This window comes from Xiphias gladius, chromosome 5, assembly GCF_016859285.1.
Source record: "Xiphias gladius isolate SHS-SW01 ecotype Sanya breed wild chromosome 5, ASM1685928v1, whole genome shotgun sequence".
NCBI lineage: Eukaryota > Metazoa > Chordata > Actinopteri > Istiophoriformes > Xiphiidae > Xiphias > Xiphias gladius.
In genome coordinates, this window is record NC_053404.1 from 13,291,343 (window position 1) to 13,310,362 (window position 19,020).

Here is a 19,020-nt window from a genome sequence, read left to right on the forward strand (position 1 = left end):
TACATTGGTTTTTATGTTCCAGCTCCTCTCTTGCACCCATCCCTCCTCTCTCTCCTCACTGTACACAATCTAATAAAGGCGCAGCGACATGGCATAATGATGACAGTTCACCTACCAGATAGGCCTGATTCAAGCCTTTGTGCCAGAAAACCACTGCCTTGCTGAGTGACCTTGAAGATATTAAATCCCTACTTTCTCCAATTATGCTGTTTAATAGCTGATCTAACATCTGCATACTTTTGCAGAGGGTGTAGAAAAAAATGTACAGCCACTAAAACTACCACAAAATGTTTCTAGGAATGATTTTGCATCTGTTTCTTTTGTACAGTTATTTTAAAGTAATCAAAATGCTTACTTTGAACATGGTTAACTCATGTATGCAGCGTCTGGATAACATCTGAGGGGTGAAGGTGAGCAGAAACGTTTGTTTAAGGCAATTTAGTGACGTTGGGCTGGACTTTGGACCACAAAAAACGTGACATTTTGTGTGAGTGACCCAGTTTATGGAGTTGATTGTTACAGACTTGGTATTTTAAAGAGCAATGAGGAAATGTGGAGTGACAGCATGTAATCATTTGCTTAATTTTTAAAATCCTGTTTTTCTTTACTGTATAGGAGGGCAGTACATGTGAAGCTATGTAGCCTTTTGCATGTCTGGCCCTCACATACATTTGAGTCAGCTTATTATTAGCCTCAAGCGAACTGGTGACATGTCCAGAGGGGCACATGTGATGTCTAACTGACAGACTTAATAAGTAAGCCAAAAACACAGACCACTGAAAAGGCTTTGAGAGGACTGAAGTCACTCTTGTCCAAAGCTCTTGTCCAGCTTACGTTTTCTTTGGTTTGTGACTTGGTTGTCTGTTGTTCCACTGTACTCATTCTTGAGTATGCCTGTTTGAAGACAGTTTGATGGTTCGTTTGCTGCATATGCGCATTTGAGTAGGACGTGGTTTTGAGGCCAGCTGTGCACTCGCTTCAACTTTGAGTCTTAAAGTTTTTTCATTGAGGGATATTAGTTTTGTGAGACAGGTGCATCAAAGACAATAATGCAGATAAGGTTTAAGGCTACTCTTTTGCTCCTTCTGTTGGCAGCCTGGTGTGTTGCACAGGAAGAAACCCAAACTAAAGGCTGTGTTTATGGATACCCAGGAATACCAGGGGACCCTGGGCACAATGGCACACCCGGCAGAGATGGGCGAGATGGAATTAGAGGTGAAAAAGGTGATCACGGTAAGTTATGAAGAGAATATTTCTCCTTCAGACCTTGACTATATAGGCATTTTCCCACATGTTTAAAGCTTCAACTTCACAATTTGTAAAAACGTTATCTATCAATCATCCGAGAAAAGGTGAAGTTGGTCCTGTTGGTCCAGCAGGCAATGATGGCCACAAGGGAGACAAAGGGGAACCTGGTATGTACCTTCAGAATAAATTGCACCCCTGAAAAATAGATGGGTCTTTAAAATCACCTGTGTTAGAACATTCATTTACTTATACAGCTGTATATACTTTATTTGCACATACTTTAAAGCAGTTTATTGTTATATTTGTTGACCTTTATCTGGCTTTCTGGAATATGTATGTACTGAATAGTAAACACTATATATGCTTTTATACAGTATGAAAGGACAGAGGGGTTTGTGGTCTGGTTGTCATTTACAGGTGCAGTTGGCCCAGCAGGGCTCAAAGGAAAAAGGGGAGATAATGGAGAAAAGGGGCCTCCTGGGAAAATGGGGCCCCAAGGATTTCAAGGACCCATAGGCCTGAAAGGAAATAAGGGAGAGCTTGGGCTGCCTGGACCCCAAGGGCTTAAAGGTGATTTAGGGCCTCCTGGACCAGCGGGTCGAAAGGGGGAAATTGGCCTTCGAGGTGACAGAGGCATTCAGGGACCATTGGGACCCCCTGGCAGGCCAGGCCCTAAGGGGGAAATTGGTGTTCCAGGTCACAAAGGTAACATTGGTTATCGTGGGGACAGGGGGACTCGAGGAGAGAAGGGTGATAAGGGCGAGAAAGGAGATGCACTTGTTATCTCTAAAAGCGCCTTCTCTGTGGGACTCACAGCACTAACTAAACTCCCAGCAGCTAATGCACCGATTCGGTTTGACAGGATTATTTACAACCAACAGAATCACTATGATCCACAAACAGGAAGATTCACATGCTCTGTAGCAGGTGCTTACTACTTCACCTACCACATCACTGTCTTCTCCAGAAACATGAAGGTGGTTCTCATGAAGAACGGGGCAAAGATCATCCACACCATGGATAACTACCAGAGCAGTGAGGACCAGGCAGCAGGGGGCACTGTGCTGCACCTGGAGGTGGGGGATAAGGTGTGGCTGCAGGTGGCTGGAGGAGAGCTGTTCAATGGGCTCTTTGCTGATGAAGATGATGACACTACCTTCTCTGGGTTTTTAATCTTTGCAGCATGATTACTTTATGATTTCAGGCATCAGAAAAAAATGCAAAAAAAGAAGAAATCAATCAGGAGAGATCAGCCTGCAATATACTTAAGCACAAATTTCAGTTATTTGTACTTGAGTATTTCCATGTTATGCTATTTAATACTTCTTCTCCACTATATTTCAGAGGAAACATTGTAGTTTTTACACCACTACATTTGCTGTGACTGTAGCTACTTTTTTTTATTAAGATTTTCCATCAAGACAGGCTTATGAATACAATTCAATGTCATTGATTAACTAAGTGGTTCAAAGCAGCTCTCTCTTAACCAACTACAGTTGTAAAATGATTCTTACACATTAACGGTTATTAGTGAATTTGACTTCTGGTTTCTGTTTTCTTTCTTGCATTTTTGTTGTCTTACAATAAAGGGAAAAAAATTGAAGTCATCCTGTGTTCCTCTGGGTCTTCCTCTGGCATTGGGGGATGGGCATGCACAACAAAAATACCTGAGACATGAATTGTCTTGCCATGTCACAGTGGCATGAAACGAGAAAGATGCGCAACACCAACTGGAAGGTCCAGTCTTTTTTTGTCTTCAAAGAGCCGCGGGAAATGAGGAACAGTATTGTCTTGTCTTTTTTGTTTTTTGCTTCAATGAAGCGCGTTCCACAGTGGGCGTGCTTTTTGCGGTCACAGACTAATATACTGAATTATGATTTGCTCTCAGTGGAACGGTCACGCTACGGTCAACCAGTAAACCTCGATCGTAACCTCTCGAAGCACCGCCCCTTACAAACACTGCAACAAGTGCACTAATGATGCTCGGCACCTCAATCCTCCAAGAAAGACGTCTTTTAACTGGAATCCGCAGCGAGATTATGGGCTTTTCTTGAGAAACTTCAGGAGATATAGCATGACTCAGTATTTATTTTCTGAACTTACTTGACTACCAACAGGTTATGCCGGTTGGCAAAAGCGAAATTGAAAACCGTAGAGCTTGCGCAATTTAGAAGAAGTTTATCAGTGAGCCCGTGAGCTAGCTCAAATTGCTAGCCCAGTGTTTTTAAGAAATCAGCCAGCCAGCCAACCAGCCAACCAGCCAACCAGCCAGCTAGCCAGCTAGCCATTTGTCTGAATATGTTGCGGGGTAACTAGTTGGCAGAAGCAACGCAATGCGAGAGGACAACGAATGCGAGGCAGCAAACCGTAGGACCTCATAGAAACTCAGGCGACTTCACTATGGCTAAGCAACAAAAACAGCTGCTCAGTTGATGTGAGGAAAAAAGTAAGGAGGACAACATCAGCGACTATGAGCAGGGTGAGCAACATTTTTTTTTTCTTTTCTTTTAACTGCGAAGTGGCTGTTAATTTAATTTTTAGGTAATATAAATGATTAAAAAAAACTCATTTAAATTATTTGTTATTCCTTGATCACATTATAGTTGCAGTGATGTTCCCTCTTATGTTAACGGTTAAAACGGGACCAGAGGGGGTTATTGTAGTGCATTACAGCCCTGGTTGTTATAGTGATGTGGGAGATGCCAGGCTGTGCAGGGAGTGGGTGAAGGAGGGGCTGGGGGCAAGCAACTACAAAGAGCTTTATGGCCAAAGAAAGTTAATTAATGCAGAAATAAATAAGCAGTTTGGCCCCGAGTTCTTTATGCGCTTAGAAAACTACTCAGTATAATCGCTTTTCAGAGCTCCTTGTTTTCAGAGACTATTTCATTCTTAGCAGGTACTAACTTAGCTATATTTCTTGTAAGAGTCTGCAGTCAGCAGTACAACTTAATCCTAGTTAATGAACCTGTTTTCATTTCTCCCCAGACAGACTTTTATGCTAGAGGTAAAATCTTGTGTCTAGATCATTCAATGCTAAACAGTTAGTTCTCTTTAAAAAGTCCTCTGCTTTATAAAGCCCCAAAACTAATTTTGACAACAGGACTAAGCAACTACAATACAATTTTACAGTACGCTACTTTCTCTTTCACACACAGTTGTAATTCTGTCTCATGAGACACAAAATATAACACCTAGAGCTTTGTTTCTGTAATTTATGAATTTAATCTGATTTAATTTCATTCCTTTTGCTCTTAATTCCACAGGACAAGCAAAGAAATGTTCTTTGTAACTTCAACAAAGCCATTTTCAGTGCTGTGACTTAGTTAAGTAAAAATCCACCATTTGTGCCAGGTGCTCATTATCAAAACTGATTTTAGATCTGGAGTATAAAATCTCTCCAGGTTCACACACCGATGGGGAAACTGTTACAGATTGTCACAGATTCCTATATCATGGTTTTTGAATGTTGATAGAGCAGCCTTTTGCTTATTGTTGTACCGCAGTCAGGTTAAACTCTTGACTGTTGACAGCGAGACTCTGTGGTGTTTTGTCCGCACTAAGCCTTGTACAGTGTGTGGTGTTAGATTTCTGGTTGCCTCTATGACACTCCAGAGCAGATCAGGTGAGTGAGTGGCTGCCTGTGTGAGACTAGTGACACTCCCTGGTTTGGCCTGTGCCGTTACTTCCCACGCTCAATAGAAAGGGGCGTGGCATAACCTGTGCTCCTTCTTCTACCAGATCAAAAAATGAGGAACTAGGTCATGGCCAAGTATGAGACTTGAAACAGGAAACTAAACCAGAGCCTATGAGTAGGCTCGTATGTGCTCACCTGTTCAAGACAGGACATACTACTGCATGACAGGACATTCTGTGCAAACCAGTGCCATAAAGAATAATAAAGATATCAGATTGCAAGTACTTTTTTATTTTTATTTCACCCCAGAAGAGGTGGTGCACTCCTTGTGGACACTGCTGGTGCATTTTTAACTTTTACCTCTTAATTTTCATCCTGAAACCACATAATACACTCAGGCCAAATTGCCCCCTACAGTCAAGTCTTGGTGGGCTGTTAACAAGCTTTTTGTGTCACTCTTAGTCGATGCTGAATAGCCTAGTTGTCTCCCTGATTAGGCTATCATGTGTAGATGAAACCAGTCCTGAACACAGACTGGTAAAGCTCCACTAATCAGATTATTACTGGGAAGGAAGAGGGATAGGGTAAACACACACAGACATACATACACACTCCCACATACTGTTCCCTCACATGGAAGATTTCCTTCAGATTCTACTTGCTGACACTTTTCATCTTTGCTTTGAAAAAGGCTATGAGGTTGGCTGACAAGCATCAAGGCTAAAAAGATTTGAATATAGATTCAAATATTTAATACTGAATATTGTGAGGTGTTGCTTAATCTTGCTATACAGTCACATTCACTCATTCACTTCAAAGACAAAATACAGTGAACTTTTTCTCTAGTACTCAACATATATTCATCTTAAGTTTCACAGAGCCCTAGTTACGCACCCTGATTAGAGATACATTAATCAGCCAAACTGTACTTCAAAACACAATGTGATGTTGTTTTAGGACATCCTAGAGATATGTTTTCCTCACAGCTCTTATTCATTGAGACAAATAGGGGACCGGCTAAGTGAAAGCTTACAAAGGAATGGCGGTGTTGCTCCAGGGTGATTGTGTGTGTCTCAGAGTTAATCCAGAGAATGGAAAATCACAGAAAATTTTACTTGCCCTTGATACTTTCTGTCTGGTGGTCTTTCAATTTAATGCTCAGTTCATTTTGGCCTGATGACTTTTATCCTAGCCTCAGGCAAGACATGCTTCTGCAGAGGTGAACATTGGGCAGGAGTTCACTTATCACTTTGCATTTATGACTCCTTATATAACCACCTGAGATTTCTAACCAAACAGGAAGGGAGTCAATGATTTAAATGCCTTACTCCCTGCTCAGATCTGTGGATGCATGCGTGCGAGTGCGCGTGTACACACACACACACGTGGACATGGGCCATACACTATGTGAAAGGATGCTCTAACTATTTGCGCATGTGTTTTTAGAGCGCATGTTTTTAGCTCTTGTATACATGTTTATGTATCCTGGTGTGTGTTCATCCTTGTCTCTGGGAGTCTAATCTGACACTGGCTCCAGCTGGCTGCCATGTGTGGGGGGGGGGCTCCTCCCTGAGCTCTTAATTAACTCTGAACCTGGGTCCCAGTGTGCCGCACCCATTCACTGCTTAGCAGGAGGAAGCCGGCAGAGCAAAGATGATACAGGAAAATTCAACATACTAAAAGTGATCTGCAGAGGGTGTGATATTAATACATACGTAAGTAATATTTGTCTGGATGTTACAATATGCATAGCTGTAGATTAAGCTTATGGACTTAATATGGTTTTTTACAATAGCATATTTTATTTGCATAGTTTATTTTTGTAATTTCAGAAACTTCAGTGAAAAGAAGATGCCAAAGTTTCAAATTTAAACTTTTGAAATAGATTAATAATAATAATATAAAATTAATAATATTTTTAGATATGCATCTTACATTGCATAATATGTGTTGTGTACACTATAAAAATACAGTGCCTTAAATATAAAGCAGTAGAAAATAACTTAACTTTTTATCTCTATGGGGAACAATGCTTTTTGTAATTAAGAAAACTGCAGTTGTCAGTATTAAACTTGTTTTGTAAAACTGGTACTTATGGAGTGCTAACAGACAGGTCAATTCAACAGTGAAACAAGTTTGTATACCATGCACATCAAAGCTAACATTGCCACTGAGATTCATACGTTCAGTCTAGATTAAAAATACAATAAGGTTCATAAAACCATCACCAGTTTTAAAGGACGTTGTTAAAAGTCACATAAACTAACAAGCTGTACAGTTATTGAAGTATAAAGCATATTGCACATAAGTTGTTGATGTTTAAAGTCTGTGTTGTCTTCTTGTTAAACGGTGACCATCAGTGTCAGCTTGGTTCTGATGCAAAGCACTGCCAAGTATTAGTAGACACCAACTCGCCTATGACAGTTGGCGCCAAGTAGGGGGAGAAAGCATAAAGGTGTTTTGTAGGATAGCACAGTTGATAGAACGGCTGATAGCATGATATGAGTGTTCCAAACAAAAACAAGCTACCTAAGCTGTAGAAATTCTTTCCATATCTCCTATCTTTCTGCTTGGAAAATAGCTGGAATTATTGATCCTTTCTATTTTTCCAGTTGCTACTCAACGCGATTCCTCTGTGACTGAGGAGGACAAAGCACAAGAAGACAATTCAGCATTGCTTTGAAAGCATCACATTGTTCACGAGGGATGTTTACTGTCTGTCAGCAGTGGTGCTTGTCAGCAGTGGCTCTGTGTTTACATAAGTGTTCGGTGTGATGGAGCAAGCTGGTTGAAGTGACAGCAGATTCCACAGAGAGTTTGACTGAGAGAGCCCATCTGCTACTGAACATGCATAGGGACGGGAGGCATGGGAGCAGTCAAGGATCCCTGCAACTCCCTGTATGTGCATGTAGTAAAGATTGAAGGCAATGCTGCCCTCAAACCTTTAAAAAGGTCTGTGTTAACAAATCAATGCTGATCACAATATTTGTAATTGAATACTTGAATAATATTGACAATATTTGTGGGGGTTACTATTTCTGTTGTTAAAAGTTTTACTACCAGAAATGTAAAACAATCAGCAATATTGTGAAATCCCTAACACTTTATTTTTAGCACTATAAGTAGCATCTAAAAGGTAATTAATTATTTATCACATACTGTAATACCATTGTAAGCAGGTCTTTTTATTTATTGACGATGCAGTTGTTAACAACTCCTGTGAAGCATCCATTACTGGATGCTGGTTTAAAAACAGATAATGAATGGTAATATTGTATAACACAGTTGTAATTACATTAAATATACCTTCATAGGAGAAGTTATGATTTTGGAAAATACTGTACATTACTAAACACTTGACCTCCATTGTTGTGTGTTATAAACCTCTTATTATGTTCATCTTATCATCCAAAGCCCTAGATCATGTCTGGTCTCACTCCATGATTTTAATAATATAACCATATATTATTGTAGTTTGCATGACAGTCAGAAGGATTCAGTGAACTTTTCTGGAAAAAGCCTCTGGAACATGGCTGACTAGGTAAGACATTATTTCTTAGGTGTGGAAAGTTTTGAAAATGTTTGGGTACATTAAAGAAAGGACAATGAACTTTAAATTATTTGAAAAATGTCAATATTGGATGATACATTTCATAGTTATTCAATATACTATATAGTCATTATCATCACCATAATGTAGTTTCTGTAGCCTAGTCATTTAATAGTTAAAATTTTGTTATCTTTTTGACATTATATAATATTTGTAAGTCAGTTGCCAGCTATAGAGGGACTTTGGTGAGCCATTATGTGGCCTTTTGAACACCATCCAAAACGGTTGAATCTAGTCATATAAGAGCCCTGGACAAAGTCTGACTTTATGAAATTGACAATAGGCCTTTTTCACAGAATACTTTTTGAAATGTCACAGAAGTACAAGTGTAAATAATAAGATTAATGATGGCTGAATTCATTCAATTTAGATGCTTCAGTTACAGGGTCCTGGAACTGTGCTTGCAGGATCACTGTTACCCTGTCATTGCTTACTGGGAAACTTGAGTAATTTTATTAGTAACACCTGTGCTTTTCCTGCTATGATAAGTCAAAATATTGGCTGTGAAAACCTATTGGTAGCAAACCTATACAGACAGACAATTAGAGCTCTCTGTGTATTAGTATAAAAGGGTTGAACTGTCTCACTGATTTGATGACCATACAACCCTCCCCCTCCACATCACCTCATCACTGACGTAATCTGGAGAAAACTGGGCAATTTATTGCATTAATCACAATGGATTAGCAAATTTCATTGCTTAGTCACGCTCACAAGGCCCCACTTCAAAGGCTCAGCTGCATTAGCCACTGCCCCGAATCACTCACACACACACAAACACACACACACACACACACACACACACACACACACATAAAGCTGAATTTAGCACACCACCACCCCAACCTGGGCCTCAGCTCTCCTTGGACATTGAAATATGGCACCAAGGACTAATGCACGTAGTTTTGTCAGTGAAAGATGTTTTACTCCTCTGGACTCTGTGCACACTGAGGGATACGCATCTGTCTGTTTATCTGTGTCTCTCCCTTTCTTCCCTCCATCATCCTCTCTTACATACCATCACAGAGGACACTGTACTGTAAACACACAATAGTTAATTCTCATAATAAAATAAATACATCTCTATGTAGTTATCAGCACATTTAATTTCTGCACTGCAAACTTTGAAAAGGACCATTAATTCTTCTATTATGCAACATGCAGAGGTCACTAAATTAATTTCTGTTTGGTTTTGCAGGCAGAACAAAAGGACAGAGGCTTGTCCACAAGTGAAGACTCGCGCCCATGCTTCCACAACTCAAAAGCTGGCCCGTTGATCCGAAGCCGACCCCTCAGTGATATATACCCATTTCAGAGTCAATGTGACAGAAGTGCAGTCCCATATCTGCTGTCTGGATGTGGCGCCCAGATACAGCCGATAACTGCAGGTCCTCACATTGACGAGAACAACTTGAACAGCATCAACTCCTCCGCTTGGTCCAACCCTGTTATAGGTCAACCTGAAGGAAAGCCTTACTCCTCAAGAATTATGAGGCTATTTTCTAACTCAAGGAAGGGCCCTGTCCCTACTCACAGTCCAACCACTGACAGTCCCATCTCAGTCCACAGCGACAACAGCAACAGTGGACCCCAGTCCTGGTCAGGACTTTCAGGACTGGGGGTTGTGGACTCCTTCAAAAAGCTCCGCTCCTCTGTGCTTCAAGGTATCCAGAGTAGAGGGGCAGCAAACTACGATGGAGAGCATGTCCTTTCATCAAATCAGGAAATGGCGACCGGCACAATTATGGCCAAAACTGACCCTGATCTAGATGATGGAACAAATCATTTAGAGACAGCAGAAGGATACAGTGTGCCTAACGGAAATTTTACAGGACAAAAGTTGGCAGTGATGAGTCAGTGTGGCTCAGATATTGAGGACTATGGTGATGAGGAAAATGATGAAGGAGATGGTCCCACACGCAACTCGCGATTCTCAAGGAGTATCAGGAGAGCATATGGAGCTGGGCGCATTTCTTTCCTTGACTTGGGTAACGGGAGAGTTGCAGGAAGCAGCACAAATGAAGCTGCAGACAGTCAGAAACCAGATCAGACATCCAAGGTCAGTGTACAAACAGAGAACATGAACAACACGAATGTGAAGGTGCTGAGTAGGATGAGCAAAAGCGCAGAAAATCTTCATATATTTAAGGCACCTTTCAGACGTAAAGCCCCATCTCCTGGTCCTCCTTCACCTCAGGAAGAACTCCAGTGGACTACCATGTCAAATGGGACACCAAACATCCAGAGAACAGCCAGCGCCTCCTCAGTGGACCTTCGAGGCCACGCTATTAACTGCAGGAAGAACCCTGTGAAGACCAAGGGGCCGATGCTGAAGCTAGTAGGCAGCATGACTGACCTAACTGTCCGACGCAAGCAAAGTCCCTCCCCCAGCCCTACATCTCCATCTCCCATGTCACCCCTTAGCCGTCTCCATGACGACTACACCCGCCGTGTGCCTTGCCTACAAACCAGTGAACGACAGCGCCGGCCTTCACCTGTCAGAGCCCGGGTCATGTCTGTCAAACACACACTACTGGTTCCTCACCAGCTTGAACACGATATCAGCCCACAGCAGCACCAGGTCCTTATCAACCCGGTTTCCGTGGATCCACCAGATAGAACAGAGACTTCTCCTGGCATCCCTGCTCCTTATGAGTTCCTGGCTGTAGCCGCAAAAAGTGGTCATAAACAGATGGCAGATTGCGATTCATCTCCACTCAGCCAAAAAGAGGCTTCACAACATCCAGAACAGACTGAGGGCAAGTTGCTACCAAACGAGGTAAGGGAGCAAGTTGGCATATCATGTGCGTAAAGATTACAGAAGGGTGAAATTATTCCATTTTCTTGTAACATACAATATATAGGTTTTGGGGTTTTTTTGTATTGTTTTGTGTTTTTTAGCAGTTAGTATTGCTCCACCTGTTCCTCCCTGTTCATTGGCTCATGGGATAGTATAATACACTACAAAACAATACTGATGACATCAAGCTAGGTTTTTATCTTTATGCAACTGGCCTGTTTGATTCCAGAGCTTTTCACTGCTTACAGATGCATAAAACGTACTGCAGCTAAAATACCACAAAGCTGCAAAATGTTTCACACCATCACAACCAGTAGCACCCTTTGTCAATGCAAATAGAAGCATGGGATTAGAAATCATTAGGATGAAGAGCTCTTTTAAGTTTCAGTGAGGAAGGAAGCACTGAAAGACGGAGGAAAGATTTATTATCTTCCTTATCATGCAGAATAGCGCAACCAATCTTCCAGTTGAATGGCATTGACCCTTGTCTTAGGAAATTAAATGATTTTACGAAGTGATCTTTGAATCTGTCACAATTCTAACCCAATGAGACGTTCTCATGTCATTGTGATACTTGTCAGTACGGTGCTTGTATACTAAAAACTAAGCTTGTGCTTCACAGTCCCCTTTAGTGTCAAATAAATAATGACGTATGCATAATGGTGTTTCTCCTTCCTTTTCCTGTCCGTTGGGTTTGATATACTGATTTTTGCTGCAGCAGGGTCACATGCTGAAGCCAGCTGTTCTGTGCTACCAGGCACACTGATGGAGCAGACAGAGTTAATGATTAGTCTTCGTTCATGATTAGTGGCCCTTACGCAAAACAGCTCCATAGTCCTTTTGCTGTGGGAGGGTAGATGGCTATGAGTGAGTACATCCCCCGCCTCGCCTCTCCCCCTTCCCGCTAGCTGCAGCCAATGGAACAAAGTCCAGCACCATGGACACTGGGCCTGTGACAGTGAGCAGCACCATCAGGTAGACAGGACTATGTTCAGACTGTTGTAGTGAAATGTGTTTTGGTCAAAGAGAAGGATTTTGACTTTGAAGATGAATTAGAAAATTCAGATTTGTTTACTTTAGAAATCAGGTGGCTTTTAGTGGCCTCCAAAATATTGAGGGACTTGGCCAGTCTGTGTTTGTGTGTGTTTCGCAATGGTGCTAGTCCACTGTGTGCCTTTCCAGTGTATATGCCGGGGCCCAAGCCCAGGCCCAGGCCCAGGCCCAGATCGAGAAAACCAAGAGGTAAGGTTGGATATCACCGGCTCACTATCAAACTTATACCAACGATTTCCAAATGAGTAACCATTAGCCAATATTTGACCATTGAGCATACAATACTTGCTGACATTCATAGAGTATGATAACATTTGATTGTGGAATATTTTTGCAATTTCTGTTGCAGATCTTTGTTTGAACTTGATAAGCATATGGGTTGATTGTGTTCGATATGTGGAGCTAATCACTGTGTGAACTTGAATACTTTCAAATGCAAATCAAGTTTCTCACAAGGTTCCCCCCTTGAGATTCAACCGAGACAATTGTCTACTTGGGAATTTTATAACTTGCAGTACCATTTCGCTCTGTTTCTGATTAACAGATGTTCTTCCCAGCAGATATTATGTTCTGCATCTTTGTACATCTCAGGTCATTGAACAGGGGAAAGTCAACATCATCACCCGTATTGAGTTTTGAACTTTTTCCTCTGATCCCTAGGTGACATCAGAACAGCTAGGGCGAGAAGCACTTCTCCAAACAGACCATGTCTCACCAACAACCAGTAACAGCACACCACCTATCTCCCCAACATGCCTCTCGGAGTCACCCACATCGCCCACATCAACCACAGATGCAGCCATGACTTCCACAGAAACATCATCTGTCAAGCCCAGGCGAAGGACCGGGCGTCCGAGACCTCGGCCCATTTCTGACTACGGGCAGCTCATTTCCAGGACGCACTCTATTCCTGAGGAAGTGACAGAACTGCATGCTGAGGAAAGTACAGAAAACACATCACTGCATAAACACTTCAGTCATAATGACACCTCTGTGAATGGAGAGAGCCCCGCGCACTGCAGCATGAATGGGGACATTCAGTGCAGGAGGCAACGGCCCATCTCAGTGATAGGAGTTGTGGATGTGTTCCCTCCTGATGCTGAGGAGAAGGATGACCGCCTTCCTTCTGTAAGCTGCTACAGTTAGTTTAGACCTACTGTACAGTATTTGAAAAACCTGAATTGATTAGTTGTTTGTTCCCATTTGCATTTGCACATACACGTTACACTAGTCATGATTGGAATTAAGCTTAGGCACAGGCTGACCTAGTTACCAATGAAGGAATCCAAATAATTAAATTCCTGGTTATAAGTATATTCGAACTTAAACCTGTGTTTTTCAATATATTGAAAAAACCAGTTTATCACTCACATTATTACTCATATTACGAAGAGATGAGGTTTGTTTCAATAGTTTTTCACCCAAAGAAATACCTGGATATTTTAAAGGGAGATCAGATCAGTCTAAACTGATTTTATGTCTCCTCTCACTTTGTGTCAAAAGCATGCTGATCATTCTCTGTAACATTTACAGATGTAGAAAGTAAGTGGGAAAGTGTGGGGTAATGCAAAGCATCTCCTGAATATTCGCTTAAGTACCTCTAAGTAAGTAAAACGCAAAATCTAAACAAAAAATGTTTAAGGTAAAGAGCATTTGCTTTGCAGGAGGTAATTTTAAAAAACATTTCCCCTCTTTTTAATATTTAAGCACAATTGTACCCAACCAAATACATACTAAATTATAAATAAATTCAGAATTGTTAAAAAAATAAAAGCCAAAAATAATGAGCACTACTATACAGTGCAAGACAAGAAGTCAGGGCACTTCTATAGCTCAGAGATTAAAGACGTCAACCATTAATCACAACATCAGGACCCTTCAGTTGCATTTCTCCCTCATTTTCTGTCATCTCTCTCTACACTATAAGGGTTTAAAATACCCAAGAAAGTACTTAAAAAAAACAAACAAGAAGTACCAAATAATTGTAAAGGTCTTGATCAAGGTCTTGGTTATGTACGTTATTTGTCAAGAGGTCGAAGGCTGTTTTTATGGGACATTGAGTCATCAGGTAAGTGGTGAAAGTCAGAGAAAGTGAGCTCTTTCTCAATCCCAGGATGTTTCCTCTTGTCCTCTCTGCAGCCCCTGTCACGGCCGCCCATCCCCTCCCACCAGGTCCCCCCCTACAGAGCAGTGTCTGCCAGATTCCGCCCCTCAGCCCTCTCCCAGAGCACCCCCATTGGACTGGATCGCATTGGACGGAGAAGGTTCCACAGAGTGCTCAGTGGTGAGAACTGGGGGGTGCTGTTATGTGACAAGGGATCACATAATTTAATCCAAGGGAAAATTGAGGAAAATGTTGGTATAGAGCCAGGTGTAGGCGTGCTTGCCTCTCTGGCTTGTTCTGTGGATTATTTAATCTTGTCAGAAAGTTTTCATCTCCACACGGTTCTTTAACCTCTTTATGTATGTTGCAGATGGTGTGTCTGAGTGTTCGGCGACACTTGATGACACCGTGAGTGAGGAGGAGGAGGGCAGCTTTGATGAGCTCACTGACGTCACGCCCTACCTCCAGCCAGGGGTGGAAATCTCTGTGCTCAACGAGGTGAGGCTCAGGAGGGTAGCTCACTTGTCACGTTGCAACACTCATAAACATCTCCTCCAAGAATACGTAGTGAATTTATGATGCAACATTTATCTTGTGGTATGTGTGCCTCATGAACAGCCATGTGAAAACGTTTTTGTGTGTGTTGTGTTTTCAAGATGTTTGGCCACAGTTCAGCGCAACAGACAACCTCTGCAGTGTCAACAAGTCTAGACATAATCTTACATGTTAGACATGGTCTTAGCCTGCATGTAATTGTATCTTTATCTTATCTGTGTATGTGCTATTCAGTGGATAAACTCAGGCCACACAGTGTATGCTGAGGCTCTCTGGGACCATGTAACTATGGAGGAGCAGGAGCTGGCCTTCAAGGCTGGAGATGTTATCCGTGTCCTGGATGCCTCACATAAGGATTGGTGGTGGGGCAGGGGGGCTGACAGGGAGGCCTGGTTCCCTTCCAGCTTTGTAAGGGTAAGTGGACTACCTGACCTGTGTGTCTGACACATGTTTGCTCTCCACCAGCACAGAAAAGCACTTGCAAACTGGCTTAGTCCCAAACAAACCTCACCAGCCCTTTTAACAGTGTGAGTGGAAGGGTTCAAATCTCAGATGTTCAACTGGTTTCTGTGGTGACCAGAACTCATTGACAGCTGAGTCTCAATTAGGCAGGCTGCGGTAACCATGATTAGGTTATTTGATTGGCAGATGGGCATCTGCTGTGTAATTGCTTGTAGCTGAACCAATTTTGCCAAACAGGCAAACCGCTGGTTAAACTTGCTCATGCTGTTACCATAGTGATGTGAAGTAGATCTGAGCATTTTGTAGTTTAAGTAGTTATTGTTCTCCCTTTTGTATTAATGTTCATTTTGACTTAATTTTATTGAATCACAAAAACTGTCAATGGCCATATTTTTTAAATTTGTATGATAGTGTGGAGACTGGAAAAAAAAAAACAACTGGGCTAAATATGTTTGGAAAACTAATCCTGACTTGAAGTCTGCTTTTGGCAGACATACTTATTTGTGTTTTCTTGATTTGAACGCTGCTCAGGAGGTCCCATTGTGTTTGGGGTGAATGTGTTTCAGGTGCGAGTGAACCAGGAAGATTCGAGTACAGAAAGCATAGAGAGTGTGGCAGACCAGGAGGATCCAACTCCCAGGGACATACACAGCTCTCAGCACAGGGAGCAGATGAGAACCAATGTGGTTCAGGAAATCATGAACACTGAACGCATTTACATCAAGCACCTCAAAGACATCTGTGAGGTATGAGCCTCAACATTTAACTCTTGGCCTGCTGCTTCTGTCATATTTGTCCTTTGGACATGATTCACAAATCTTAAGCGGGCCTACATTTTCTTCTCAACTACTTGTACTAAAATATTTACAGTAAGCTACATTTGTATTTCAGAAATTACTTTAAAAAAGTAAAGGCATCTTATCCTAAAATGTTTAACTGTCTCATCCAGCACCTCCTGTTGGCCAGTATTTGAACTTTTTTCATACCTTCTGTTGGTGTAAATATAAAGATTTTGTCTATCTTTTCAGGGTTACATCCGACAATGCCGTAAACTCCCGGAAATGTTCACTGAGCAGCAGTTGAAAACCATCTTCAGCAATATAGAGGACCTCTACAGATTTCAGAGGCAGTTTCTGAGAGACCTGGACAAGAAGTACAACAAAGTCCAACCACATCTCAGTGAAATAGGCTCTTGTTTTCTCTTGCAGGTAGCGGCCCCACACAAAATCTTCCAAAATTCACTTCATCACTATGTAACTCATGTATTTCTGATTCTTGAGCTCTAATTTTTCTTGGAATGTTTCTTTTTTTTTCCCTTAGGGTGAGGGCTTCTCTATCTACTCGGAGTACTGTAACACCCATCCAGCGGCCTGTGCTGAGCTGCAGCGCCTCATGAAGTTGGGCCGATATAAACATTTTTTTGAGGCCTGCCGGCTCCTCCAGCAGATGATCGACATCTCCATTGCCGGTTTCTTGCTCACGCCCGTCCAGAAGATCTGTAAATACCCCCTGCAGCTGGGAGAACTGCTCAAGTACACCCCTAAGGACCACAGGTACTCCTCAGGAAATTCATCACTTCACTGCTTACAGTATATTGCTCTTTTACTTATAGCAATAGTTGTAAATTTGAACATCTTATATCACTATTTACACTCTTTGGTGCAAGCTGTAGTGAAGTGAAGGTTGTCTTTGCATGTCTGCACCAGAGAGTGTAAAAAAAGTATTTTCAATAACTCAACACTAACATTTATAAAATAGTATACAGTATATAGGTCATAAGCCATCTACTTCAATGTACTAGTATTGCTGTGGGATCCAAAGATGCCTGTTGCTATGGATACATTCAACTCACTGCGTTATGTTTAGAACCATTTCACCTTAAATAAAGAACTCACTGTGGTTTTATTATTATCTTTCTATGATTAAGATGGAAGCAGTGTGTTACTGTAAATGGAAATGTCATCTTTATCAATTTTATGTCTATGCTGGGTGCTGTGCTCACTGTTCGTTTGCTGATTTGTTGCAGTGACTACAGCGGAGTGAGCAAAGCATATGAGGCTATGAAGAATGTGGCCAGTCTGATAAATGAGAGGAAAAGACGGCTAGAGAGTGTTGACACCATCGCTCACTGGCAGGTCGCCATTCTGCACTGGGAGGTGATGATGACTAGTGTTTCGCCAACCTGCCAAAGAATGTTGCTTTATATTGTACAGATCATTTGACTCTGTGTTTATGCATCTGTAAATATGTTGTTGTAGGGACCTGACGTTCTGGTGCGCAGTTCAGAGCTGATCCACTCTGGTGAACTGACTCGAATCATCCGACAAGGCAAAATGCAGCAGCGCAGCTTCTTCCTATTTGACCACCAGCTGGTCTTCTGCAAAAAAGACGTCCTGCGCAGAGACTTGCTCCATTACCGTGAACGGCTGGATATGGACCATACCGAGGTGGTGGACGTGCCCGATGGGCGGGACCCAGTCCTGGGCCTGACCCTGAGGAACGCTCTGCGTTTGCGCCAAGCCTCCACTCTTGAGTTTGTGTGTGTGCTGTGCTGCAGGAAGGCCCAGGACAAGCAGAGGTGGTTAGAGGCTTTTGCCAAGGAGAGACAGAGAGTCAAGGAAGACCAAGAGTTGGGTGAGTTGAGCTGGATTCCTTTCACTCATGATACAGAGCAGCAACTGTGGGTAGATGTCAAGTAAAGGGTGAAGAGGTTTTAAAGATTGTTGAAGAAGGGGGTGGTCGGAAATATTTTGACCTGAAGGTGTATTTGTGTGTGTTTCTTGGCAGGAATGGAGATCAGTGAAGAACAAAGAAAACAGGCTATAGTTAATGCCAGAAGAGCCAAACAAGGAAAGATCAAATGTAAGGAAAATATTTTTCACTCTTTATTCACTTTATTTTCAATTTAATTTACTCCTTATTCATAATTTTGACTTTCTGTTTTGCCTATTCACCTTTTAGCCATTGGTTACTCTGGTTCTGTCCCACCCCACCACCAAAACCTTCACCCACTTCACCAGCGTCACATCACCATTCCAACCAGTGTGCCTCAGCAACAGGTCTTTTCACTGGCCGAGCCCCCAAAACGAAAGCCTTATCACCTGTTGTACAGCATCACTCGCAGCGCCTTTTTCAGGAAATGAGGCTTTGCTCCCTTGTCCCCCCCCCCCCTCCGTGCATGATCTGAGCATGCCCAAACCGTCCTGAAGACTCAAAGAAAACTTTGTTTTTTTTCCTGTATTTTCCTGTCTGTGAATGTCCTATCAGGTTTTGTTTTTGTGCCTCATGTGTCTTTCTTTATGTGTCTATTTTTGTTGCATGTTGGAAGTTCAGTGCCTTCACTTCGTATGGGGCATGACAAAAGTGTTAAAATACTAACTGTCCATTTTGTGTTAAAGTTGCTGCTCACTAAAGCTGATGAAACCTCACCCCTTTTGTCTTATTAATTCCAGCTGAAAGATTTTTTTTTTTTTTTTTTTAATTTTAATTATGACAACAATGTGTATATTCTGCTCTTATGTTGACAACCATGGTTTTAGGTTATTTCACTAAGG

At 42.0% G+C, this 19,020-nt stretch overlaps 2 protein-coding genes across 5 annotated transcripts; both read left to right on the plus strand.

Moving 5' to 3' along the window:
* Positions 1-799: 799 nt before the first annotated feature.
* Positions 800-2,824, plus strand: c1qtnf9 (C1q and TNF related 9). Its single transcript, XM_040127215.1, has 3 exons — positions 800-1,233; positions 1,353-1,415; positions 1,666-2,824. Exons 1-3 carry the CDS (start codon positions 1,050-1,052, stop codon positions 2,433-2,435), a joined length of 1,017 nt encoding a protein of 338 aa, XP_039983149.1. The 5' UTR covers positions 800-1,049; the 3' UTR covers positions 2,436-2,824.
* A 395-nt stretch (positions 2,825-3,219) lies between these two features.
* Positions 3,220-18,977, plus strand: spata13 (spermatogenesis associated 13). Of its 4 annotated transcripts, none has more exons than XM_040126700.1 (13): positions 3,220-3,727; positions 9,691-11,271; positions 13,006-13,473; positions 14,485-14,629; positions 14,820-14,947; positions 15,239-15,418; positions 16,033-16,212; positions 16,495-16,674; positions 16,787-17,019; positions 17,493-17,622; positions 17,725-18,100; positions 18,254-18,328; positions 18,428-18,977. In XM_040126700.1, exons 1-13 carry the CDS (start codon positions 3,719-3,721, stop codon positions 18,607-18,609), a joined length of 3,867 nt encoding a protein of 1,288 aa, XP_039982634.1. In that variant the 5' UTR covers positions 3,220-3,718; the 3' UTR covers positions 18,610-18,977. The 4 variants fall into 4 exon arrangements, with proteins under 4 accessions (XP_039982634.1, XP_039982636.1, XP_039982635.1 ...); XM_040126702.1 differs by lacking the exons at positions 3,220-3,727; positions 9,691-11,271 and adding exons at positions 12,183-12,267; positions 12,475-12,534 and having other exon boundaries at positions 18,428-18,976; XM_040126701.1 differs by lacking the exons at positions 3,220-3,727; positions 9,691-11,271 and adding an exon at positions 12,212-12,534 and having other exon boundaries at positions 18,428-18,976.
* The last annotated feature ends 43 nt before the right edge of the window (positions 18,978-19,020 follow it).

Excerpts from the sequence above, each read along its gene's own strand:
- c1qtnf9 (XM_040127215.1), top strand. The coding sequence starts at position 1,050 with ATGCAGATAAGGTTTAAGGCTACTCTTTTGCTCCTTCTGTTGGCAGCC. Across the intron at positions 1,234-1,352 it reads AGGTGAAAAAGGTGATCACG|GTGAAGTTGGTCCTGTTGGT; the intron begins GTAAGTTATGAA and ends ATCCGAGAAAAG. Across the intron at positions 1,416-1,665 it reads GGGAGACAAAGGGGAACCTG|GTGCAGTTGGCCCAGCAGGG; the intron begins GTATGTACCTTC and ends TGTCATTTACAG.
- spata13 (XM_040126700.1), top strand. Across the intron at positions 17,623-17,724 it reads TCGCCATTCTGCACTGGGAG|GGACCTGACGTTCTGGTGCG; the intron begins GTGATGATGACT and ends ATGTTGTTGTAG. Across the intron at positions 18,329-18,427 it reads CAAACAAGGAAAGATCAAAT|CCATTGGTTACTCTGGTTCT; the intron begins GTAAGGAAAATA and ends TTCACCTTTTAG.